The sequence below is a fragment of the Microtus pennsylvanicus genome, chromosome 7 (assembly GCF_037038515.1).
Source record: "Microtus pennsylvanicus isolate mMicPen1 chromosome 7, mMicPen1.hap1, whole genome shotgun sequence".
NCBI classification, from domain to species: domain Eukaryota; kingdom Metazoa; phylum Chordata; class Mammalia; order Rodentia; family Cricetidae; genus Microtus; species Microtus pennsylvanicus.
In genome coordinates, this window is record NC_134585.1 from 5,205,748 (window position 1) to 5,231,674 (window position 25,927).

At 45.0% G+C, this 25,927-nt stretch overlaps 1 protein-coding gene across 2 annotated transcripts in view; it reads left to right on the forward strand.

The window, feature by feature from the left end:
- Positions 1–25,927, forward strand: part of Mapk14 (mitogen-activated protein kinase 14) — a 59,587-nt gene that overhangs the window by 7,269 nt on the left and 26,391 nt on the right. For both annotated transcript variants that reach the window (XM_075979711.1, XM_075979710.1), the window contains exons 2-3: positions 15,320–15,449; positions 17,393–17,451. In XM_075979711.1, coding sequence (XP_075835826.1) covers positions 15,320–15,449; positions 17,393–17,451 — 189 coding nt within the window. The remainder of the gene's footprint in view (positions 1–15,319; positions 15,450–17,392; positions 17,452–25,927) is intronic.

Consider the following 25,927-nt stretch of genomic DNA (forward strand, 5'->3'; position numbering starts at 1 on the left):
AGATACTTGTGACTGCATTCTGTCCTGTCTGGGCTGCCTTCATTGAGCTCTTTTCTTGATTCTTGGAAGCTGTCCCCTTTTACTGCTCTACTGTCTGGCTGCAGAAAGTAAGTTCCTGCAAACACAGATTCCCATGGCAACACAACAGAAAGGTATTAGAACAAGTGTTTCTTCTGTCTAGACCTGCTGTCTGACCGGCTGCAGCCCCTGAGCATGTTTGCTCCTGCTGCGCTGAAGGATGTGCTTACAGATTTCCTCGTTCCCCTCAAAGCCTCCTCCTCGTAGGCCTTGCCACTGTGCTTGTGACATGGAGGAAGTTGTATGTGTGCCTTGCTGCAGGTCTGTCCCCAAAGTGTGTGGTGGTTGTGTCTCCAAGCTTGTAGTCAGCATGCAGCACACTCATACCTAAAACAGCAGCAGCTGCCCCTTTGCTGTCGTACACTTGCTAGTGCTAGGCATTGTGTGTAAGGCCAAAGCAAGGGACCTGGGGAGGTGGGAGTGCTTGCATGAAAGCATAAGGACCTGAGTTAGATGCTGGGCACGGCACACACTCGTGATCTAGCACTAGGGTGGCAGAGACAGGCCAGTTAGCCTAGCCAAGTTGGTGAGCACCAGATTGAGTGAGAAAGCCTGTCTCAAAACAAGGTTGAAGACATGTAAGGTCAACCTCTGACCTAGACACAGAAAAGCAGGAAGGGCCCCAGGTTGCTTCGGAAGTCTCTGTAGCTTTTCTTTTTGCATTTGTTCAGTGAATCTTTTCACCTCAGAGCTCCCTTTATATCTCTAAAGACTCTTCTGTCTCTCAAGTTCAGTGACATTCTAGTAGCTTGTCACATCTAGGACAGCTTGGTGCCAGGATATATATTGGAAATCTGTGTCAGAGAAGCCTTTCCATCTGGTGATTCAGATCTGGAAAGGATGACGTCAGCATGTGCCCACAAGAGGTCAGAAAACAAAACCAAACCTCTTTTGATGTGTGAAGGCTCTGGGAGGCTGTTTTAGCAGAAGACGGTGGGAGAGTAATTGGTCTGGGTCCTGGGCACTTGGCTGTGTCCACGTGCAGTGTCTTGTGCGCAGTTCTGCCTCTGCTCTCTCTGTGACACTCAGCTTGGGGTGTCTGACTTGTGCAAGTGCTGAGTTCATCTTGTATTTCTTCATTCCGGTAGCAGACTAATTTAATTCCCAGAAATAATTTCTTTATTCTTAGTATCCTCGGAAGCTGACTCTCTCCCTCTGCCCTCCCCCTTAAACCTCTCATTTAGGGCTTTTGCTAGCTTGAACCTCCTTGAACTTAGACTTAGGAATACATAGTTTCTGTTTGTTTTCTCTCCAGTCTACCAGTTGCTGATGAAGATTTTAGTTCTCTTTCTCATCTGTAAAAGGGGAAAAAAAGCAAAATAAAACCCTCCTCCCTAAAAATGCTTGTGTTAGGTTTCAGGGAAATATTGATGTTGACATTTTGTATTAATATATTTTTGTCATTCTATGATTGTGTGTGTGTGTGTGTGTGTAAACATTCTTACACATACGTGTATACGTGTGTGGAGGCCAGAGGTTAACCTCAGGTATGGTCCTTTGTCACTCTCTACCTTATTTTTTTAAAGTATAGTATCTCTCAATGAATCTGGAGCTCATGGATTGGTTAGATTAGCAGGCCAGCGATTCCCCAGGGACTTTCCTGTTTCCACCCCCTAATCTCAAATGCTGGAGTTGATTACAGGCACATAGCATCATACCTTTTTTTTGGGTTTTGGGTTTTTTTTTAAAATGTATATTGGTGTTTTGCTTTCATGTATGTCATGTGAGAGTATCAGATGTTGTAGTTACAGACAGTTGTATGATGTCATATGGGTGCTGGGGATTGGACCCACGTCCACTGGAAGAACAGCTAAGTGCCCTTAACCACTGAGTCATCTCTTCAGCCCCCTGGTTTTTGTTTGTTCTTTTTTATGTGGGTCCTGGGAATCAAAGTCGGTCCTCATACTTGCTAGTGTAATCACTTTCCCAACTGAGCCATCTCCCCAGCTTTTGTCACCCCTCCTTTGATGCTGCAGTTTGGCTTGCATAGGTTTCTGTGTAGTGTTCTAAGTGCCTTGTGATCTCTTTAGAAATGAGCAGTGTTAATTGATGCTGGTGCTAGGCAAAAGGTTGAAAAGTCACAGATTAAGAACGTGTGTCTGTTACTTTGCATGCCCGAAATCCGTTTACATCCCCAGACATCGTATAACAGGGTTCCTCAGTCTGCAGACATTCTGGGTGGGGCTGATGCTTGTTGTGGGGGCTGATAGGGTATTGTCGTTTAACAGTAGTGCTGTCTCCTCATCTCGAGATTTATAGCAGTTTCCCATTGTGACAGCCAAAATTGTCTTACAAACATTGCCTTATGTTTGGGCGCCAGTCTAGGGAACAAGCACCCATAAGTGAAAACTTTTACACAGCTGTACATATTTAGGGTGATTGGTCTGGAGTGAAAACTAGAGGCTAACTGGAACACTTGACCTGTCAGCAGGGAGGACTGCTTCCTTCTTCCTTCAACATGACCCTCCTTATTCCAGGGAACATCAGGGACACTGGCTAGGTCCCAAACTTAATGGTTGGGACAGCCGGCTTAGAATGCTGTCATTGACCATGGGAATAACTGTATAGTGTTGTGAAGAAACAGTGTATGTGAATGACTTGTTTTCTTTTGGTCTGACCCACTTAGGGTTTGTTCTGGAAGGGAAAGCTAACTATTTAGGACATTAACATTAAGTCCAAACTAAAGGTGGTGTTTTCCCACAGCATCTCTGCTGTTTTCTGCCCTTTCTCTCCTATCTTCTTTCTGTAGATATCAAAGTTATAAAAATAGAATGTTCAGGCCAGCTAGGGCTATATAGTGAGATCCCATCAAAATAAAAATGTTAGCAAAGCAAGAGACTGTCAAGTACACAAAGAAAAGTACTAGCAGTTCACGCCCCCCGGTTTGTTTGTCTGACATAGTCTAGATGCATAGCCCTAGCTGGCCTGGAACACACTGCAGACTAGCTTGACTTCAGACGTACAGCAGCCCTACCTCTCCTGCCAGGATCACAAGCATGCGCCACTACTTTATCTGCATTTTGAAGATTCTTAACATTTTAGTCTTTAAAACATTAGACAATAACAAAGGGTGAATTTCTTAATAATCTTGTGGATCTCAGCAGTAACTGAGGAAAATTAGCTTTAGTCTTGATTTAGTGCCTCTTCTTTAGACTTACGTTTTGGTGTTTTCCTGAATTAACTATGGTAGTACTTGAAGAGCTCTGATGTGGCAGTAACAAATTCTGTATTAGGATATGCAATTTTTAATGTTTAGTGTTGTTCTTTATATCTCCATTTGTGTGTGTGTGTCTGTTCATGTGGAGGCTAAGGGATACTCTGCCTTCTCTGAGACAGGGTCTCTCTCATTGGCCTGGAGCTCACTTTAGGCCGCTAACCAACAAGCCCCAGGAATCCTCCTCTCCTGTCTCTACTCCAGTATTGGGATTATAGGTACACAGCAGTATGCCAACACTTTTACATGGGTTCTAGGCTAGAACTTAGGTCCCCACAGATCCCCCATTTTAGATCATTTTCAGATATCCTCAAAGTGTCCTGTTTTGTTCTCCATATTTCTCTATCTTATTTCATCTTTGGAGGCAGTTTTGCTCTTTTTTATTGTATTTTATTTTTTGCATCATGACTCTTTCTGAAATTGTATTTTCTTTGTGTATATCCTTTTTGGATGCATAATCTTACAGCCTCATCCATTGCTTGTTCATATAATGTGATTTCGAATTTCAAGAATGTCTTTCTGGAAATGTAATTCAGTGGTAGAATATATTTGGCTAGCAGACACAAAAGCCCTGGGTTCAATCCTCTGCAAAGCAAGTTGGGGGGTACCTGCTGCTGGTGGTGGTGCACACCTTTAATCCCAGCACCTGGGAGGCAGAGGCAGGTGAATGAATCTCTCTGAGTTTGAGACCAGTATGGTCTACAGCGCTAGTTCTAAGACAGCCAGGACTACACAGAGAAATCCTGTCTTCAGGAAAACAAAACAAAACAAAAGAAGTAACTGTGTTGTTTTGGACTCCTCTATTGTGCCAGGTATGGTGGTAGAGGCTAGTAATCCCAGCACTCAAGAGGCTCAGGCAGGAGGATTGGGTCAGCTTGGGCTACGGCATGAGAACCCTATTTCAAAGCACTAGAAGATCTAATCTTGTGGATTCCAGGTCTGTTGAAATGTTAAAAAATTTCCATGGCACCCTACTTCTCCTTTGCACATTTTTTCAGGATGCTCTTGGAAGATGGAACAATGGCTTTCTTGGCGTGGATTCACATCATATATCTGTATGGTTCAGCCTTACATAGATAGGAAGTTGGTATTTAAAGGAATCTTGGTGGTTAGAAAGTACACTGCTCTTGCAGAGGACCTGGGTTTGGGTTCCCAAACCCACAACAGGCAAACTCAAAACTGCTGTCACTACAAGTCCAGGGAATCTGACTACTCTTGCCTCTGAGGACACCTACTCTTGCCTATACATACACCTGTGTACAGACACATACACATCAATAAAAATAAATCTTTAAAAAATGAATCTTATTGTTATCACTGGTAAATGAGGGGTTGTGGGAATTACAGCAGAGCATGAGCCAGCTGAAGATTTGAAATCTGAAATGTGTGTGTCTTGTTTCTTTTCCTGTTGCTTTGGTGAATAAGGTTTATCTTGGCTCACAGTTCAAGGATACAGTCCTTTATGGTGGGGAAATCATGGAGGCTGGAGCTTAAAGCAGCTGGTCACATGACACCCACAGTCAGGAAACAGAGAGCCAGGAGTTCATGCTGCAGTTTAACTTCCTTTCCCTACTGATCTGCTCACAATCGATTCCAGCCAAGAAAGGCTGGGTGTTCCCAGCTCAGTTCATATCACCAAGATAAGACAGTCATGCCCAGGGACGTCTGTCTCCCAGATGATTCTAGATCCTGTCAACACTAACCATCACAGTGTGTGTGTGTGTGTGTGTGTGTGTACACATGTGTGTACATGTGTGTACACGTTTATATGTATGCTTTAGATTTACTGTGGTGAGGAAAATTTGTTGCTATCCATCAGAAAGTGTTCAAGGTTTACCAGTATGTCAGAGATAAGACTAATGGACTACAGTCACTTGGTGTGGACATATACGCAGGAGTGGTGGCTTTGTGGGTTATAGTATTTAGAATGCTTTCATGGAGGAGAAAAGTTTTGAGAATTATTTTGAGAGCTTAGTAAACTCCTCGGTAGGGAGGATGAAAGGAAACAAACATCTTGAGATAGCAGGTGAGCGAACAAATGTGGAGAGGACCAGCCTGACCCAGCTGTGGGTCTCACCCGTTCAGAGTCATTTGTGGAACTTTAACTGTACAGATGTCAGAATAGTCAGACGTGTTCCTGGTTAGCAGGGCATCTGTAGGCAGCAGAGAGCTGTTCCCTTGATGTGTACCGAGGAAAGGATTGGTGTTAAGCTTTCTTTCTGAAGCTGCGGCAGGGATTGGTTGGAGGAAGTGGAGTGCTGTTCTGCTGCAGTGTGCAGCAGTTTGTCTACAGACACCTGTCTTTCTGACTCCCCGGGCTTCTCTATTCTTCAGGTCAGGAGTGATCTGTTCTTGGTATGTGTTTATTATTTTTGCTTTATGTTCAGGTCACGACTAGATGCCAAAAATAAAGATAAACCACAGCTTCTGCTCTCTCACAGCCTGGAGGAGGAAACAAGCATATGGATGGTGGTTTTGAGTTTGGTCTCTACAGGACTGGCTATACTATGTTGCTGACTGCAGTAGGTCCCAGGTTCCATCTAAGAGTCATTGAATTCATGTACGCTTTTAACTTGTGAGACTCTGGGTAACCATAGAAACAAATGATCAAGGACTCTCAATTATATTTTAATAATCTTCTCTTCTGTTAATAATCTTCTCTTACTGTTACTTTAGAGATCTGATCAACTTCCAATCTGAGAGAAAGAGATATAAAAATATCTATTAAATATCTGAGGGTTTACTACTTGTAAAGTCCCATGCTGGAAGCTGCAGGTACAAACTTACTTTATAGTTGAGTGTTGATTTCAGTTTGGAGTATTTAAAACTGCCTTCTGGGGCAGGAGAAACGGCTCGGTTGTGGAAAGTGCATACTGTTCTTGCAGAGGATCCAAGTTCTGTTTCCAGTACCAGTGTGGGGAAGCTCACAACTCATACCCTGTAAGCTCCGGCTCCAGGGAATCTAATGGCAGTCAGGTGCAGAAGCCCACACACAGACACAAACACAAGATTAAAGATAAAATAAGGTAGTTTTTAAAACTACTAGCTTTTTATAGTTTGTGAAGCACACCCACATACTTAACCTTATTTGAGCCTTTTCCTAGCATTTTGAGTCAGGCAGTGCTGGGGACTCCCTGGTTTATTATTTGGAAACAGGTTTGTGAAAGCTTTGTCTGGGATCACCTGCTGGGAAGTTCCAGAACCCAAACTAGAACTCATCTTTTGATTTCTGTATGGCATCTCTGTATGGCAATGTGTATGTTTAAATTTGCTAAGTGGAATTTTCTATATCAATAAAAAAAAGTCAAGGTGTTCCTTGGCTTACATTGGTTTTGCTTTATTTTATTTTGTTATTTTGAGACAGGATCTCTGTGTAACCTTTACTGTCCTGGAACTCACTCTGTACACCAGGCTGACTTTGGAATTAAAGGCGTTGCCACCACCTCTCAGCTGCATTTGTGTTTTGCTTTTGTTGTTGTTTTATTTGCCCAGAATCCTGTAAGTTGAAATAGTTCCAGGGCTCCAAAAGCACCTATCCACCTCAGTGTCTTACCTTAGCAACAGGATACTGTAGTGGGAGCACATGGCTTACTGGACGGACACTGTCGCCGAGCAGCCTGTGGAAGGGCCCACCAAAATTCCAGGTACTTGGTGCTGAATGCTTGTCACCGTCTCACTATCTTAAAGGAATCGTAGAACCAAAGTTAGAGACCACCTGTAGTCTGATTAAAGAATGAAGAGGCAGAGCTTAGTTCCCCTCCCCTCTACTGAGGACTGTACTTGGTGGCTCACTTTTCTGCTGTGTGGCTGCAGCAGTTACTGATAAGGTGTACCTCCTGCCTTGCTTTTCCTCTGGAATCACTCCTGTGGGAGCAGGCATGTCCACAGGCTGCATCCCAGGCCATGTCTATCTCAGGATAACTGAATTCGACCCAACACATTTGTAGATGACACCATTCTCCCACAGTTTGGAAGGTTGGACACCCCTGCTCCAGAGCATAGTTTCTCAGCTCTGATACACTTTGGCATTTGGGGTCAAGTAGTTGTTCATAGTTCCTGACTGTCTGGTATGCTGTAGGATGCTTAGCAAGCAGCATCTCTGGACACCACCTGCTAAGGTGCCAATTACATTTTTGCTTTAAGAGTTGGTTGTGACAACCCAGAATGACTCAGATGTCCTCTGGGGGACAAAACGGCCCTCTTTTCAGACCCTCTACTGGAAGCCTGTGACGTAGCTCTGTGAGGCCTAGATGGCAAGCACATTAGCCATGAGGGTGCCCCACCTTGGAAGAGGAGTTTCAGCCTCGTCAAATGTAAAAGTGACTTCGGGGAGAGATGGTTCAGCAGTTAAGAGCACTGGCTGCTTTTCCAGAGGACCTGAGTTTGATACCCAGCACCCACATGGCACCTCACCTGGCTGTAACTCCAGTGCCAAAGGATCTGACATCCTCTTCTAGTGGCTGCTGCATGCTCACGGTACGTGTAGCCAAAGCACTTATTCACATACAGAAATAAAATTTAAAAGCAATTAGAGGAGGCTTGCTGTGGCCCGTGTCTTTCTGCAGCTTGAGTGAGCCAGAGCCACCTTGCTAAATTACTCCCTAGCTCTTGACCCGCAGCAGTGGGAAATAATAAACCATGTTTAAAGCTCCAGATTTTGGGGTGATTTGTTATCCAGCAGAAGGTAATACCCTAAGTTCTGTGCTGTGGAGACACCAGTCCCGTACAGTTAATGTGCAACACATGCTTGTAGCCTAGATACGGAGTTAAGAGCTGTTGTATGGAAACCTGTTCCATGCTTGTAAGAACTTCAGTGCAACATGATTAGTCGGGTATAGCAGATTTGTTTGAATGAATTATTTACGATTACTTTAAAAATTACTGCTCTTGAAACTTTGAAACAGAAATAGAGAAGTGTCTCTGATAGTACATTGTAATGACACATTAGAAAATAGGGAGGCATAGCATACTCAGAATGCAGGAAATGTCCCATGAAACCCACGATTGGGCTATGGCAATAAAATAAGCACCTTTAGATTTGACTGCACTGGAGGGTCCTCTTGGAAGGCAGAGGGCCTCCTTACTATTTAGATCTCAGCACAGGGCTGCTTTGAAGTCTTCCTCTAGATAGTGGTTCTCAACAGAGGGGACATTTTGTTCCCCTAGAAACCACATTTTTAAAAAGGGGAGGGCTAGGGTGGTGGCATGCACTGGGGAGGCAGAGACTGGCAGATCTTGGGCATGTTGGCCTCCCGGTCTAGCCTACTCGGTGAGTTACAGATCAGTGAGAAATCAATTGTGTCTCAAACTACCCTTTCCAGCCTGGCAGTGGTGGCACACGCCTTTGATTCCAGCTCTTGGGGACAGAGGCAGGTGGGTGTGGTCTACAGAGTGATTTCCAGGACAGCCAGGGCTACACAGAGAGACCCTGTCTTCAAAACAAAACAACCTAAAACAACTAAACAAACAAACTGCCTTTTCAAGTCAAAAGAACAAGATGGTGCCAGATTCTAGTATCATAATCACACGTGAAATACAGTTTGAATTTCTTCTCTTTGAGCTTTCCATTTGTTTTTCACATGATTTAAGGGTTTTTAAAGAAATCTCTGCTTTTGGACGTTTCTAATTTAGGGCAGAAAGTATAATTTCTCTTTTCAAATACTGCTTTGATACAGAGAAGAAGGAGCCTTGGAAGTGAATTTTAGTGCATAGAGCCAGGACTTTAGCAGCCTTTGCTGGAGGGTTAGCAACACATGAGAACAGTGTCTGAGTAATTCCTGCATGTCTCTTATGTGTAAGTTGTATTTTAATGGGAGTGTGTGTCCTCTGTGGTAAAAATTAGTATGTTCTGATATAGCTTGTGAATTGGGAAGAAATTTGGTAAAATGAAAAATGATTATGGTCTAGGGATATAGGTTCCATATTTACATATGGTGATTATGACCATATACGTGTCATTCAAAGGAAATATAATTGCTGCTAACTAGTAGTTTCATTAAGTTGAAAATGCCACTCAGTGACAGAGCAGCACTGTGACTCATGCTTCTCACTCAGCTAATGGCCTCTTTGAGAGATGGAAGCTTGTTAACACACACACACACACAACTGAGACTAGCCAGGTGGTGGTGGCGCACCCCTTTAATCCCAGCTCTTGTGAGGCAGAGGCAGGCGGATTTCTGTGAGTTTGAGGCCGGGATGGTCTACAGAGCCAGTTCCAAGACAGCTATACAAAGAAACCCTGTCTCAAAAAACGAAAAAAGAAAAAAAAGAAAAAAGAATAAATCTGAAAATAGAAACACATACAGTTCAAAAATGTTAAAAGTCTGGCATGTATTAGACTTTTCTTCTGTACGGAGTCAGAATTTCCCTACGATAGGATCGGCTTTGCTTCTGAAACTCGTTCTTTGCCCTCAGTACCTGAAAGAAGTGGAGTCTTGCTGATTGCTGCATGTGTGAGACATGAGAATGCACTAGACTTTAAACTCTTCCTGTTGGGTTTCAAGCAGTCTCTTGTGACCAGGCTGCAAAGGCCACATACTTTGAACCCTACTCTGTTTGTGTCTTGTCTGTGTGTTTGAGACAAGTCTTCCTCTGTAGTCCAGATGGCCTCTCTCCCTTTCAATCGCTAGGATTATAGGCATAAATCACTACCCCCAGCTTCAGTGTGTGTGTGTGTGTGTGTGCGCGTGCGTGCGCATCTTTACAGGCTCACACTTGTGGATGTCAGAGGGCAGTTTGCAGTAATCAGTTCTTTCCTTCTACCATGTGGGTCCCAGGGATTGCGTTCTCAGGCTGACAGCAGAGCCTTTACCCTTGGGTCCTTTACCTGCTGCAGTCTCCCATCAGGCCTCAGTATGTATGCTTTTTATTTTTTTATTTTCGAGACAGGGTTTCTCTGTAGTTTTTGGAGCCTGTCCTGGAACTAGCTCTTGTAGACCAGGCTGGCCTCGAACTCACAGAAATCCACCTGCTTCTGCCTCCTGAGTGCTGGGATTAAAGTCATGCGCCACCACTGCCTGGCTGTTTATATTGTTTTTTTGAGACAAGGTTTCTCTGTGTAATAGTCCTGGCTCTCCTGGAACTCACTTTGTAGACCAGGCTGGTCTCGAACTTAAGATCCACCTGCCTCTGCCTCTTCCCAAGTACTGGGATGTGCCACCACACCTGGCAATGTATATATTTTCAGATCCTGGGTTTTGAGAAATGTTAAACTGTCTCTTGGCTGTTTTATTGGGCATTCCTGAAATATATATTTGTTATCACAAATAGATGATAAGTTTTGTGACATCAGCTATTATACTTACTGTTTCTTTGTAACCATAAAAAAATAACGCACTAAACCATGAATGGTGGCTGATCTCTAATCCCAGCATGAGGATTATAGATTAAAGCCAGTCAGTGTAGACCACGTTAGCAAGATCCTGCCTGGAAATAAAACAAAGCAGTTGTTGACGGCACTTGTCTGCTGTGTGTCCAGCCCTGAGGGAACTCTTCAGAGACAACTGACGAAGCTGAGGTTTTTCCTCCTTATCTCAAAATAACTACATTATAAAATACTCTCTGGTGTACTTTTTGTTAAACAGTTCTGGAGAATGTCCTGAGTGCCAGGAGTTAGGATAAGTCCTTTGTACCATGACGGTGAGGAGAACTGATGCACTTCTTGCCCTCAAGATGCCCAGGGTGAGTGGCAACAGCAGCTGTTATTAATGTCTGGCATTAGAGTTTTATAAAATTAGGGTTTTGTTAAACATGCCATAAAAGCTAGTACTTTAGATTAGATACAAACATCATCTGTATTTTATATATGAGGTTGATAGAATTTAATTAACTTCCTCAAGATTATACGGTTATTAAGTGGCAGAGCTGGTATTAAAACCCAGACAGTCTACTTCCAGAGCCTAGCCCTGTTTAACTACCTGGTGGGTGATAAATAAACATATAATAATCATTGTGATTATTGGGAGCTGCTGAGTCCCAGTAAAGCATCTGTCACCCACTGACCAGCGAGTGGAGTCAGGCGGGTAGAACATGCATGCCTTGCTCTGGAGCCAGCTGAGAATGGCCTGCTTGGGTGGTCGTCATGGACAGCTGTGGTGTTTCCCCAGCCGAGCCGAACTTGTATGTGCAGTCACACTGCTGGCCTTCCCTGCTCCCCACAGGCTCACCCCGAGGAAGGACACTCAAGGTGGAAGTTGAAAAGCCACATCATGTAGGAGCCATAGCCATTTCCCCACTTACAAACCAGTTTAGAGAACTGAGTTTAAAGAGTGGTCAGGACTCACACTGTGGAAAAGGAGGGTTGTCTTCTTAGGGTTTGTGGAGCATGAGGGCGTGTGGATTGTGAGGGCTGAAGACTCCCGGAGTCTCCCCCAGGCCAGGTAGGTACATCCTGGAGGGGGGGGGGACTAAATGAGCCCGTGAAGAACAAAGATTTAGTGGGGGCGAGTCGGGGCTGGTGGTGAAGGAACAGTAGTAGCAGCCTGTCCAAGTGGTTTAAGGAACTGAAAGAAGCAGCACACCCAGAGCAGGCCTGGGCGAGAAAAGGTCATGGTCCTGATGGGATGCACATATGGGCACCACTGATGGGGTGAGCAGCCGGACCAGGTCATCTCATCTGACCTTTAGGCTATGGTAGGAAATTTACATCTTATTCTCTACACCAAGGGAATTCCTTGGATTTAAGATAGTCACAGTTTGTTTGTTTGTTAGTGTCTTGAGGAAGGTTTCTCTGGGTTTGTACTGGAACTCACTTTGTAGACCAGGGTGGCCTGAACTCTGCCTCCCAAGTGCTGGGATTGAAGGCGTGCGCCATCATAGCCCGGCCCTATTTATTTTTTTGAAATTGTGTATGTGTGTGGGGGGGTTAGCAACATGTAGGATTGGACTTAGGTCATCAGGCTTGGTGACATGCCTGCTGAGCAAGGGTGCAACCAGATGGTCATCCATTCACCCGGAGTGACAGTGACAGGAGGAGAGCTGTTGTGGGGTTCTCAGTGCTCACCCGTGCTTCCCCAGCTCATTTCTGTGACCAGAGACCTGACGAATGGTTTGAAGGAGCAAAGGCTACTTCAACTCTTCTTTTCTCAGAGTCTTTGTGTGGCTGCCTGGACCCATAGACTCGAGCAGAGCATTATGGGGATAGAAAAGATAAGATGCCCAATCCAAGCGACCTCCTTCCAGCCAACTTCCACCTCCTAAGTAAAAACAACAACAACAAAGTTATATTTGTTCAATTTGTGGGGGTGGAGGTCAGAAGACATTTTTGAGTTGTTTTTCTCCTACTATTTGAGTTTGAGGAACGAAGCTCAGGTTGTTAGGCCCATCTGATTGGGCCCTCCCGTCTCCTGAGTTTTCAAGTCTCTCTAGTTAGACATGGTGGCACATCTGTAGTTCTGGAGGTAGGGCCAGAAGGTTCAGGAGTTATCTTTAGTTATTTAGTGAGCCTAAGGCAAACCTGAACTATTTGAGACTTTGTCTAATAACAGTAACAGAAGGAAACAGCTGGGACTCAAGTGTTTAACACATGCACCTGTGGAGGGCATTCCACGTTGAACCTAGGTCTAGAGGAGGTTGTCAGGAGGAGAATGTAGGAGGCTGCCCAGGACATCCCTTGAAGAACTCCATTATCAGGAGTACACAGTACAGTGACGGTTCTAGAAAGCCTGTAGAAATGTTGATATGGATGTCTGTAGGGATTAAGAAGAAGCGGAAGTGGTAACCATGCCAGATGCTAATCCAGGAAAGTGGTCGTTGGGCCAGTAATGGACTTGGGAAGGAAGAGCAGCAGTTCCAGCAGGCAGGATTGGAGGAGGAACGGGAGCTGAGAACAAGCCATATTCCAAACTGTATGAATTATCTGAGAATTCGTGCCTTCTCAGAGGCCTCTCAGGCAGTGCCAGGGCCTCTGGTCCCTGAAGTATACTTTGAACAGCAGAGATGTAGGTTAGGAACCTATTTTAGTGCATGAAGGGTCTGAGAAAATGCAAACCATTGGCCTTTCTTCAGTTTCTGATTGCAGTTCTAGTGTGGTATTCTGCTTTTTTAACTCCTCGAGTAAAGCTAACATGAATGGTTCCCATACCTTGAGAATTTGGAGAACTTTTTAACTATGGTGGGGTATCGTCAAAGAACTTTAATAAAATGGGAAATTTCTGGAGCATATTCTGAAATGAATGACCCAGTAGATTTAGTGAGCCTGAGCCAGTGGTATCTCTGGGTTCAGTTCTCAGTCTGTCTCTGTCTGTCATTCTGTCCATCCATCCACCCACACACACATGTGCACGCACATATGCATATAAATAGTATAATCCAGTATTACAAGGAAAGAAGGGGGATGCAGAGAAATGTCTCTAAGAAGATGTGGTTGGCTTCAAAACACTGTCAATCTGGGGTTTTGATCAGAGGGGATGCCTTAGAGCAAGAGAGGCTGTGGAGAGCATGGTCCAGGGGCAGCTGGGGTAACAGGTGTGCATGAAGGGATGGCACTCCCTTTGATAGCTTATATTCTCTCAAGGAAAGTGTGTGTGTGTTGGGGGAGGGGGAAGGTTGAGAGGCAAAAATGTCAAGTGATTATTTTAGAGTAGAGAATGGCCCTATGAAAAAGGTGGCACTATTTTAGGGCATATTTGAAATTATGTTCAGAAGTTTAGAATTGTCAGCCCATCTAGTCTGTACATTTTTTTTTCTTCAACCACAGTTAGCCTTGTATTCAGACGTGGGTAACTAAGTGATTGGGGTCACCTGAGGTTCGACTAGCCAAGGGGAGGGTACAAGGGAGTGATTATCACTATTGAGCAATTAGGAGACTGAAGAAGGAGCGGCTGGAGAGACAGAGTGATGATTAGGTCGGCAGCTTCGTGGTAGTCAAGGTGGAGTAAACTAAAGCAAACCGAAAGGCAGGGTGGGGTGCTGGAGTGCGGCCCTGAAGGGCTGTCTGAGGTGGAGTTTCCTGAGGGGTCAGGAAACAAGGGCGTTGGATGTGCCCTCCACTTGGATGTTGTAGTTGCCAAGAATGTTGACAGGAGTTGGGAATGGAGGGATACTCTCTGATAGGACAGACTTTTGGTGGGTGATGGAAAATTCTAGTCATTGGATAACAGCAGCAAGGCTGGGGGTTTTTCAGAATTGCAAGCAGGAAAGCAAATGGGAAGTAGTAGTTTTGAAACAGTGTAAGACACCTGTGCTTACAGGGACGCGTGTGTGCAGAGAGAGCGCCCTCTGATGGCAGGACTGTCGGAAGTGTCTGCTTAGCTTACTGCATAGAGAGGTAGACAAGGCTCAGAAAGGAGGCTGGACCGGTCAAGTGTTACACAAATCAAACTGACAGCTAACGATTGAGGATCCATGTAGGTTTGGGGGTGAGAGGAGGACTCCTGGAGTAAGGGAAAGTTAGCGCATCGTCCTAGCTAACGGCGATGCTGCGCTGTCGTTCGTCAGTGTTGTTCTCCCATCTTTATTCCGAGGTCCCTGTGTCCATCACTATTATAAGTGTTTATTCTCTCTGCCACTCCTCCCTGCTCCCAGAAAGCTTCCCACTGTACCTCAGTCTATAAAGTGCCCAACACTTTGGAAAGAGCTTCTTCTTCTGAAAGCAGGGTGATTTCTGAGGCCTTTCCTTTGACCAGCATCTCATAGCAAGGTGACAGAGAAGCCTGGTCACAGGGTACATACAGAGATTATCAGTGTTGTTTCCTTTGAACAGATGGCTGCCTGGCTTCATGAAGTGTATTCTAACACAGCCACACCCATTTTATAGGTTTTTATTCTCTAGCTGCTCTCAGGCAACAACTGTAAGCTGCTTCCCTAGGGTCTGGAGAGTATAAAACCCTGCTCTCTGTACCTCTCTGGGAAGCACTTGCTACCACTGATGTAGGCAGTGGGCGGAGTCATTGTAGTCTTCATCTTAGTCTCTGTTCTTTCTGTGTCCTGCCACACATTTAAGTTGGAAATGGAATTGCCTTGAAAGTATTAGAAGTAGTTTGTGGAGCACTTTAATGGTGGATTTTTGTTGTTGTGTTTTCTCCTTAGTGCTGCTTTTGATACAAAGACAGGACATCGTGTGGCAGTGAAGAAGCTGTCGAGACCGTTTCAGTCCATCATTCATGCCAAAAGGACCTACAGAGAGCTGCGCCTGCTGAAGCACATGAAACACGAGAATGTAAGTTCTCATGTCCTTGCACAGACCAAGGGCTTTGTGTGCACTGCTGCAGGTGCACACACACCACATTGGGGCTGTCGGGTTGGGTTGTGCTGCTTGAGGATGATGGTGGTGCCTCTTCCCAGAGCTGTAGTTTTATTCCAGGATCTTAAGAAGCACTTGATTTTTTTATTTTAATTAAAAAAATTGTGTATAGTTTCTATGATTTGTGTCTGCCTGCTTGAGTTTATGTGAATCATGAGGTGCAGGGCTCTTGGAGGCCAGAAGATGTCAGATTCCCTGGAACTGGATGGAGCCACAGGTGCTTGGGAGCCACTCTGTGGGTACAGAGAACCAAACCTGGCTGCCCTGCAGGAACAGCCAGTGCTCCTAACTGCCGAGCCCTCTCCAGCCCCCAGTAACTTTCTCTGTATGGAACTCTTTATTTTGTGGGTATGTGTATTTGCATGTGTGCATGTGTATGTGATGTCAAAGGATAGCTTGTGGAAGTTGGCCCACAGTGGTCTGTAAATCTACTTTGAGGGATCTGATACCCACTTCTGACCTCAGCTAGCACTGTGCACATGTGGTTCACAGACATAACATGCAGGCAAAAACACCATATACACAAAATGATAAGATTTTTTGAAGAAAGATGGAGTTTTACTTTTTATAAGTTTTATAATCATGTATATGTGTTTGTGTACATGTGGGGATGTATACACACACACACACACACACACACACACACACACACTTGTGTGCAGTGCCATGGAGGACAGAAGAGGGCATCTGGAGTCATAGGTGCTTGTGAGACACCTGACTTTGATGTTGAGAATGGAACTCCGTGCCCTGAAAGGATGGCCGAGCCCCTCTGCCACCCGAGAAGATGGGTTTTGGTTATGCACACTGCTGCTTAGCAGCAGTGTCATTGTATGTCAGGATGGTCAGGGCCCAGTCTTAAAAGACCCCATACTCAGATATTCGTGGGTTTTGTCTTTTAAAGGTTTGTTTGTTTGAGACAGGGTCAATCTCCGTAGCTCTGGCTGGATTAGAACTGCTGAACCACTCCAACTCCGTTGCTTTGTTTTTTTAAAAAGCAGGCACAAAGTTGAATGTCTCAATTTTCTTTTCTACTGACATGTTTAAAGGGGAGATGGGAAAAGACCAGAAAACTTACACTTAATATAGAAATTGTCTCAGCTTTCAGATTATCCTGCAGACATTTGTTAGGCACTTAAGATACAGAAGCAGTTCTGCACAGTGAAGAGCCAAGACTGTCCTGGGAGATAGATGTCTCAGTGGCTATGAGCTCTTGGTACTTTTATAGAGGTTACCAGCAACCACATTGGGTGACTCACAGCTGCCTGTAATTCTAGCTCCAGGGGATCCAGTGCCTCCCTCTGGCCTCTGAGGATGCATATCACATGCTCATACACTCTAAATATCTAAAAAACAAAACTTCCAGCAAGTTTGACCTCCAAAGAGAATAGCAACAACCATAACCAGGTTCTTAGAGGCCATCACAATATTCAGTCTTTTACACAAAAACGTCTAATGGTAGCAAATGACAGAGACACAGTCACTGTGAGGGTAGCCTGCTGAGTCAGCTGGCCTGTTCTTGACTGAACTTGAAGCCTTGCTCTCATACACCTGCTCAAGGATCGGTTCCTGAGAGGCAGCCTACCAGCTGCATCCTTAGCTGTCTGCACAGTTAGGACAGAGCTTGCTTGCTTGTCTGCAAATACTACATATCTTAAATTTTAAAAACAAATCCTCAACACCCCCAATCCCTAAGAAGAAATGATGTTAACAGGGCTAAAACAGAAATGCAGGGGTAAGCAAGTCAGTCCTCGCACACCAGTGGAACTGGATTTGGAACCTGTCCTCTTTCCACCGCAGACCTGGTAGGCGCTGTGGGAGCCCACTGCTTTCCTACTGATCATTTTTCTGTGTTCTTGCAGGTCATCGGTCTGTTGGATGTGTTTACGCCCGCGAGGTCCCTGGAGGAATTCAATGATGTGTGAGTGAATCTCTTGCATTTGCAGCATCAGCTGGGGATGAGGATGAGCAGGTAGCCCACAGAACTGCTCAACGGTGCTCAGACTCCAGGAGAGTATTCTGTCCCCCACCTCTCCTGGGCTCCTGTGGGGAGCATAGAAAGTAAAGAGTATGCATGGTGCACTTTAGCACTTTTACTGTCTCCGGCACAGTGTGACCTGTTCAGAGGCAGCAATGAGTCCTTATGAAATTTCAGAGAGTTGCAAAAGAGGGAGTGATGGAATTTCGACTATAAGTTTTTCCCTCTTTGAGCCCTCAGGGATAGGGAGGTGATAATGAGGCTGCTGATCCCTGAAAGTTTTTGTACTGGGGCAGATGGCAGCCCCTGCATGTTGGAAAAGATTTCTTCCAGTCTGGTGCCTCCTGGAAAGCAGAGCCTGGGATCCCGTCCCAGCAGCCAGGAGTAGAGAGCCGGGGAAAGGTCTCTAAAATGGAAGGAAGGAAAGGTGCATGGATGTGTTGTGGCCAGTCACCACTGAGAGCACCTGGGCATAGGAAACGGCAGAAGGCACTCAGATGGGACCAGTCTGGTGATCGCGCCTAAGGTTCGCTCCACTGCTGATGAATGCCTTCACATGCGGGGTGGCACCCTTGTGAGAGCAAGACGGATTCCAGCAGGTGTCCTCTGCTCCACAACAGCCTCCCCACCACGACAGCTTCCCCAGTACCTGATTAACACTGTATTATTTTCAACTTGATAGACTGTAGGATCACTGATGGCTTCTGGGCATGCCTGTGGGGATTATCCTGAGTGAATTAATAGATGTGGGATGAGCATCTAAATTGTGGCTGGGACTATTCTCTTGGCAGGGCATCTGGGACTGAATAGGACAGAGAAAAACAAGCTGAGCAGTAGCAGCTAACTCACTGTGCTTGATTGTTGCTGCAGTGTGGTCACCTGTCGCGGGTTCCGGTGGCTGTGACTCCGCTAAGAACTGTGAACTAGAGTACAGCCTTCTCCCTTAAATTGCCCTGTCCTGCTTTAGAGACACACTGTGCTGTAAGAGAAGAGACATCTTTTAAACATTTTTATGTCTGTGGATCTTTTGCCTGTTTGTATGACTGTGTGCCATGTGCATTCAGTGCCCATAGAGGAGGGCGGAGGGTGTCAGATCCTCTAGGACTGGAGTTACAGATGGTTGTGAGCCATTGTGGGTGCTGGGAATTGAACTCAGGTCCATTTGGAAGAGCAACCATTTGCTCTTAAGTGCTGAGCCATCTCTCCAGCCCGAAGAAGAAACATCTTAAGCACAGTTACACGTTTGGTCCTGTTGCAATTCTGGCATTCCTAAGTGGAAAGGATGTTTATTATAAAAGTCAAACAGAATTGTAGGACATTACTATTCGTCCTGAACTTTCTATATTAGTCAGCTTTCTTTCTCTGTGATAACATGCCTGAGAACATTATCTTGTGTCAAGAGAAAAAGGTTTTTTCACCTCATGGTTTTAGAGGTTCCAGATCATAGTCAGGCCCATGGCTTTTAGGTGTCTGCTAGGGGTGCCAGGTTCAGTGGTAGGGAATGTTGGTATAACAAAGACCATTCATCATGTGGCTAGAAAGCAAAATGAAGAAAAAGACCAGGATTCCAGTTTTCAAATCCATATTCCTAATGACCTAAGCTTTGCCGCCCAGAGGTTCCACTGCTCCTAATACCCTTTGACACATGCGGTGGGGATGGGGGGCAGGTCACTCAGCGTCCAGATTATGGCACTTCATTCCCAATGCTCCCAGTGCAAACCAACTTTTCTCCAATCTTTTTTGGGGGGCTGGGGGCTATTTAATCTTTTCCCAAAAAACAAGCAGGCAGATACATTTTCACTTGTGTGTTACCTTAATAGAAGGGAAAAAACAGGGAGAAGTGAATGACAAAGACGGGTGAAGAGGAGGAAGAGAGGCACTTCGGCCCATGTGCAGGAGCTCAACCGCATTAACCTGACCCTGCAAATGAAAGTTTAGGACTGGCAGTAACTAAGAATGACATGCTGTTCCCACAGCCCTGTCTCAGTGCCAGAACAGAGGCTCCACACAGCTGAGCAGAGACCATGGAGCCTGCTGCAAGCTGTGGTTGGAAAAGAGAATGTTGTGGAATCTGAATGGGGAACAAATGCTACTGCTGTGTGTCTGTGATTTACTTTGGAAAATGTCAGTTGGGTCTGAGTTTTACCCTAGGATTTTTATTGAGGATAGACTTTAACAGGGAAAAAAAATGATCTATAGACTAGCAAGTATTGTGTTTTGGTTTAATTGAGCATCCTAGAATGGAAAATGAACCTGTTTTCTTACATTGAAGAGGCCTTAATGAAGACTGAGCTCTATTTGAAGGGTTAAATTTTACTGATTATAATTTTATCCCCATAGAGAAGCCCACCGACAATCTAGTGTCTCCCTAGCAAACTAAAGTTATCTTCATTGACTGAGCAAGTCCATGACTGGAGCAAAGCATCTGTCTTATGTTAACTCCAGCTAGATTCTAACACTCTTCTTTTGTGGGGTTTGTTTTTTTCCATGACAGGGTTTCTCTATGTAACACTCCTGACTGTCCTGGAACTAGCTCTTGTAGACCCCGACTGGCCTCAAACTCACAGAGATCCACCTGCGTCTGCCTCCCAAGTGCTGGTGTACCACCATCGCCCAGCTTGTTTTTGTTTTTTTTTTTTTTTAAGATTTATTTTTTATCATTTTGTATGTGTCTAAGAGTGGCTGTGTGTGTTTGTACCTGGTGTCTGTGTGGTTCACATCTTCCTTCTAGAGCTATAAGTGGTCCTAGGAAAGTAGCCAGTGCTCTTCATCCCTGAGCCCCAGCTCTTCTGTGACTTGAGCAGCTCTCAGGTACTGCCTGGTGAACACTTCCCGAACGCTGAGTCCCTGCCAGACGACTAACGTGCTCTACCTAGAAACGGGGAACCTGGGTCTATTAGGAAAGTGTTTTGCTGCTGACTTTTGTGATGTTGATAGCAGTCAAAAATTAGCGCCTGTCCAGAGCAGTGCTTATTTCTGTATTCTTCAGAGCCAGTGAAGAGCACACCCAAGAGAACAAACTTTTTCAGTACGATTGCAGGGTTTACAGGGCCACACCGATAACAATTCCGTCCGGTGTTACACCATTGTGTGTGCTAGAGCCTATGTCTCCTAAAAACATTTGTGTCCACTAAGAAAAATAGGCAATCAAACAACACCCTGAGGACCAAAGATGAAGGTTGCTGGATGCACAGCAGGCTCTGATTTTGATATGCATTTCCCATGCTAATTAGCAAAACCTGTAATTGCCTTTCAGGTGTACAGTTGACTTTTGTCTATCCTCTTCCTGTGTTTGTGCCTTTGTTTCAAGTATTGCTTTTCATTTCCTCATTCAGACTTTTGCTTCATCGCTAAGACCACATATACCTGCCAGAAGGGAACAGTAGGTTGTGCGTTTTGTTTGTGACCAGCAACCTGCGGGCACTGGGATGACTTGGGAAATGAGCATATCTAGTTTTGACTGCTGTCTAACTTGGTGGGGCAGGTGGCACATTTTTACAGAGACACACGGGAGATCACGTGAGCACTTCTCTGGGTGATCTCAGTTATCGCCTGGACTATTTCATTGGTGTGCATTCTGACCTCATACTGCAAATATTTGGAAATGCAGAAAATTTCAGTAGATGGTATTGGAATCATTCTTAACCATAGTGGTTCTCTGCCCTAGCGGAGTAGGCAGGGGGAATTTTAGGACTCTTCTTGGGAACTGACTTGTCATGGGTTAAGTGGAGATGAGTCTTCAAGTCCTTTCCTCCGTTTATAGCTTCTCATTCCTAGTTTTGTCCTTCCTTCTCTTTGTTTCATTCATTCATTCATTTGAGACAGTAGCTCACTGTGTATCTCAGCTAACTTGGAATCCACAGAGATCTGCCTCTCTTTCCATTTCTGCTTTGCTCTTTATTAGTTTGTATTCGAGGTGGGATCTCATGTATCTCAGGGTAGCTTCAGATTTACTACACAACCAAGGGTGACCTCAATCTCCAGCTTCTCTGCCTTCTTCCCAGTGCTTGGATAACAAGCAGAAAGCACCATACCCGGTCTGTGTCCTGCTGGACATAGAACCAGGGCTTCGTGCATGCCAAGCAAGCACTCTGCCTCTATCAACTTAGCCACACCCAGTCCCCTGCTTTGTTCATGAAGAGACACAAGAGCTTCTCAGTGGCCCTCGTTTTGATGAGAGCTGGTGAGCAGTTGATCACTAGGCTGGCCTTGCCCCTGTGGAAAGTGCAGTTCCCCAATAAACTTGAACATTCTGGTTCAGTTAACTAAAACTGAAGGGATCAAATCAGTGAAGACTTCAGGCTTCGCTTTTATTGATCCTATTTGGTGTTTATATCTACCTCTACCAGACACAGCTCTCACCCTTGAGGAAGACAGCAAGCACACATAGTCTGTAATCACTGTGCTGAGATTATTGATGAAGAAAAGCAAAATTTAAATGAGCACATGTTTTGCAGTGTAGTAGATTTGGAGAGCACCCCCCCATGACCTGTCTCTGTACTTGAAATGACCTCATGTGACTTACTTTCCACTTCTGTCTCTGTCCTGTGTTCTTCCTCTAATACTGACAACCAACTGTATCCCCAACAAAACCTCTGTGTGGTCACCACCATGGCCGAGCTCTCCACATTTGCTGATTGGCTCTCATTTCCTGTCGAATCCCATACTGACTATGGACTTCTGATCAGAAACATGTTCCCTGTGCTCCTAGCTGAGCTGTAACCCCAAGTCACTGTGTCCCTTGGTCTGCTGGTTCTTTGTAAAGTTGTCAGCTTATATTTCTGCCTGTTTGCTCCTGTGCCTTGTGAGTCTATTAAAGAGATTGCTTTCCTTTCCTGAGTTGTTAGTGTTTGCAGCAGGCACACGCCTGCAGGTATTACTTATGGAAGAAATAAATGCAAGCACCTATTGGGTATAGAGTACTAGGAGGTCTCAGGCATTGCTACCCACCCCAGCTGATGTTTCCAGAGAATGCTGTGCAAGTAGTCCCTGAGCTGGTGCTCAGTTGGCGTTGAAAAGACTAAGAAAGGAGAGCCAAGCCAGATATCCAGAGAGAACTGGGGGTAAAGTACTGCAGTAGCTCAAGGGCTGTCATGGCAATGGGGCTGGAGAGATGGCTCAGCAGTAAGAGCCCTGGCTGCTCTTCCAGAGGACGGTGGCTTGTTTTCCAGCACCCACATGGCAGCTCTCAACTCTCTATAACACCAATTTCAAGAGATTCCTCTTCTGGCTTCTGAGGGTACCAGGCACACACGTGGTGCACACACATACACACAGGCAAAGCACTCATACACATTAAGTAAAAATAAATAAATCTTTTTTAATACTTATTTTATTTATTATGTATATAGAACATTCCTTCCATGTATGCCTGCGGGCCAGAAGAGGGCACCAGACCCCATTACAGATGGTTGTGAGCCACCATATGGTTGCTGGGAATTGAACTCTGGACTCTGAGCCATCTCTCCAGCCCCCAAAATAAATAAATCTTGAAGGGAAAAAAAACAGATGTATACTGGGGAGAAGCTGAAGTGGGGGGGGGGGAGGTTAGGTTATTCATGACTTTATAAGCTAAGGAGATTGCCCCAGAAAAGAGATCAAAAGGTCCGGGGCATGGCGTGGGGCTGGGAAGGGGAGTAAAGGCTTTGCTTTTATGTGGTGTGACTTCCATTCAGCTCCGTCTCCAATTACTCACACTACAGACACTCCGTAATATTCAAGGAGATTTCATTATAGCAGATGTAGTTTTTCTCCTGAGTCTTCACTAACAGGGTCAGAACTGGATGAGTATAGCAGCTGAAACAGGCTTTTTTCATATAGTGGTATTCCTCATTAGCTTCTGTCAGCTTCTTTTCTGCTTTGGATTCCTGGAAACACTTCCTTAGTTCACAAACATGGTCCACCAGACATGATGATGCACACCTTTAAGCCCAGCACTCTGGAGGCAGCTAGAGGCAGATCTTAAGGCCAGTTGGTCTGTCTGCATAGCAAGTTCCAGACATCCAGGGCCACATAGAAAAACCCTGTCTTGAAAAACCAAAACAAAAAAGACCAGAACCATGGTCTACTGCAGCCACAAGCTAAAACTAAAACATTCAGACGATCTGTGGTGCTAGCTGGTTGTAGTAGCAGCTCAGCTCCAATCTGGAGGGGTTTTCTCTCTTATCCTGAGGGAGGAACATTTGGGATCTGATTTTCGCTTTTGAAAAGAAGTGAGGACTGGTGGTTAGTGTCATCTCCTGGAGCGGGTTTAAGCCCTGTTTAAATATGGAAGGCAAGCTCTGCCTTTTTGTAAATGCTTTGAGTGGAGCCAGTACTGGTGGAGATAGCAGGCTAGAGCAAGAGGCTTTTGTTTTGTTTTGAACCTTCATTGTATTATGCTTTCAAAAGGCATGGGAGGGGAAATCTTGACAACTGGGTGTCACCCAAGCAGGACTTAGTAAAGGGGGCTCTGAGACAGGGCACAGCCTAGCGTCCTGGAAGTTGCCAGTCCTGAGTCCCACCCGGTGCTGGTCCAGTGCATCTCACTGATTCATGTCCCTGGGGGATATGTGAGGGACTTAAGTTTAGAGGGCACCACCTTCTCAAGAGAGAAGCAAGATTCAAATCTGGTTGTGAAGTCATCATTTTGGCCTTCAATTTATGATATAATCTCACTTAATCTTTTAAAGATTTAGTATTAGATAGCTTTCCAACTACAGTGCACAGCAGCCTTCCTTGTTTTAGGAATTCACTGTCTAGTCCAGTGATGGTGACAGGCGTGTCTTCTCAAATGTCATAAAGTACGCTCTCCGGCATCAAATCCTGTAGAGACACGTGTCTCTCCAGCAGTGCCCCTTTCCCAGTGTCCATCTTGCTTCCATGGTGCTAGGTGGAGCCAGGCTTGACTTTTGAGTGAGTTCATCTGTACTTGTCCTTCCATGTCCTGCTCACTGGTCTGAGAAGCCTGATTGCCATGAACAGAAACTCTGGGTAGTGCTTGCTCCTGTCCTCTGTTGTGTGATTTGCTTTGGAGTTCCTTCTATATGTGAGCTGAAATTTGATACTTGGTGGGCATAGATTGACCTTGGACCTTGTGGGAACAGCATGGAATGAAATAATAATAATTCCACCACAAGTAGTGCTGTATCCTAGGAGCAGAGTCCGATTTCTTCCTATGGAAATGACCGATTGGATGATCGTGCAGTGGTTTGACGGACTCGGCCTCCTAGACATGTCTGTGGTAAAATGCATTAGAAGCACTGAGCCCATTCATTCATCTCCAGATCGTCCCGTACAGTTGTGTGTGGTAGAGAAAGGCACTGAGAGTTACACAGGGGCGGTGGAGAGTTACGTGTGCCTGTGTGCTGTGGTGCAGGTACAGAAGTCACATCCACCATGAGTCCTAGGGGTTGAATTTAGGATTTCGTGGTGAGTGCTTTATGCACTGAGTCATCACAGTGCCCTAGTCAGTGTTCTTATATTTACCACATTGTCTGCCAGTTTGAGACTAAAAATAAGATAGGTTCCTGAAGCAGGTATTTGAGCTGTATACATCTAATCCCAGTGCTCAGGAGGGTGAGGCAGAAGAGTGTCCAGTCCAAGGCCAGCCCAGGTAAATAGTGAGACCTTGTCTCAAAAGCTCCAGGACTGGGGGTGTAATTCAGAAGAGTGTCTGCCAGCATGCACGAGATACTGTGTTCAATCCTCAGCACTACCAAAAAAATGAATGGATGGAATTAAGAGGGGATAGTGCTGTGCTCTTGACAGTCTTCACTAAATATTCAGAAGCTATTAAATCATCTAGAGGGCTGGAGAGATGGCTCAGAGGTTAAGAGCATTGCCTGCTCTTCCAAAAGTCCTGAGTTCAATTCCCAGCAACCACATGGTGGCTCACAACCATCTGTAATGAGGTCTGGTGCCTTCTTCTGGCCTGTAGAATATTGTATACATGATAGATAGATAGATAGATAGATAGATAGATAGATAGATAGATAGATAGATAGATAGATAGATAGATCGATCGATCATCCAGAGATAAGGTATCCTTGGTTATTGTGACATCTTAAAATATTAAAATTTATTAATTTATGTATGCATGTGTGCATATTGTGTAAATTTTCATGCCACACAGCCTGCATGTGGAGGCCAGAGGACAACTTGTAGTCGGTTCTCTCCACGGCGTGGGTCCTGAACATGGCTCTCAAGTCGTCAGCCTTGGCAGCTGCCTTTGATTATAGTCTTTGAGGCTGGGAACATCACTGAAATAAAATCTACCTTGATGAAAACACTTCAGAGAGTCTAATTTACTCTTTTGTTTTTTGGTTTTGTTTGTTTGTTTGTTTGTTTTTCAAGATAGGGTTTCTCTGTAGCTTTGGAGCTTGTCCTAAAACTTGCCTTGTAAACCAGGCTGACCTCGAACTCATGGAAATCTGCCTAT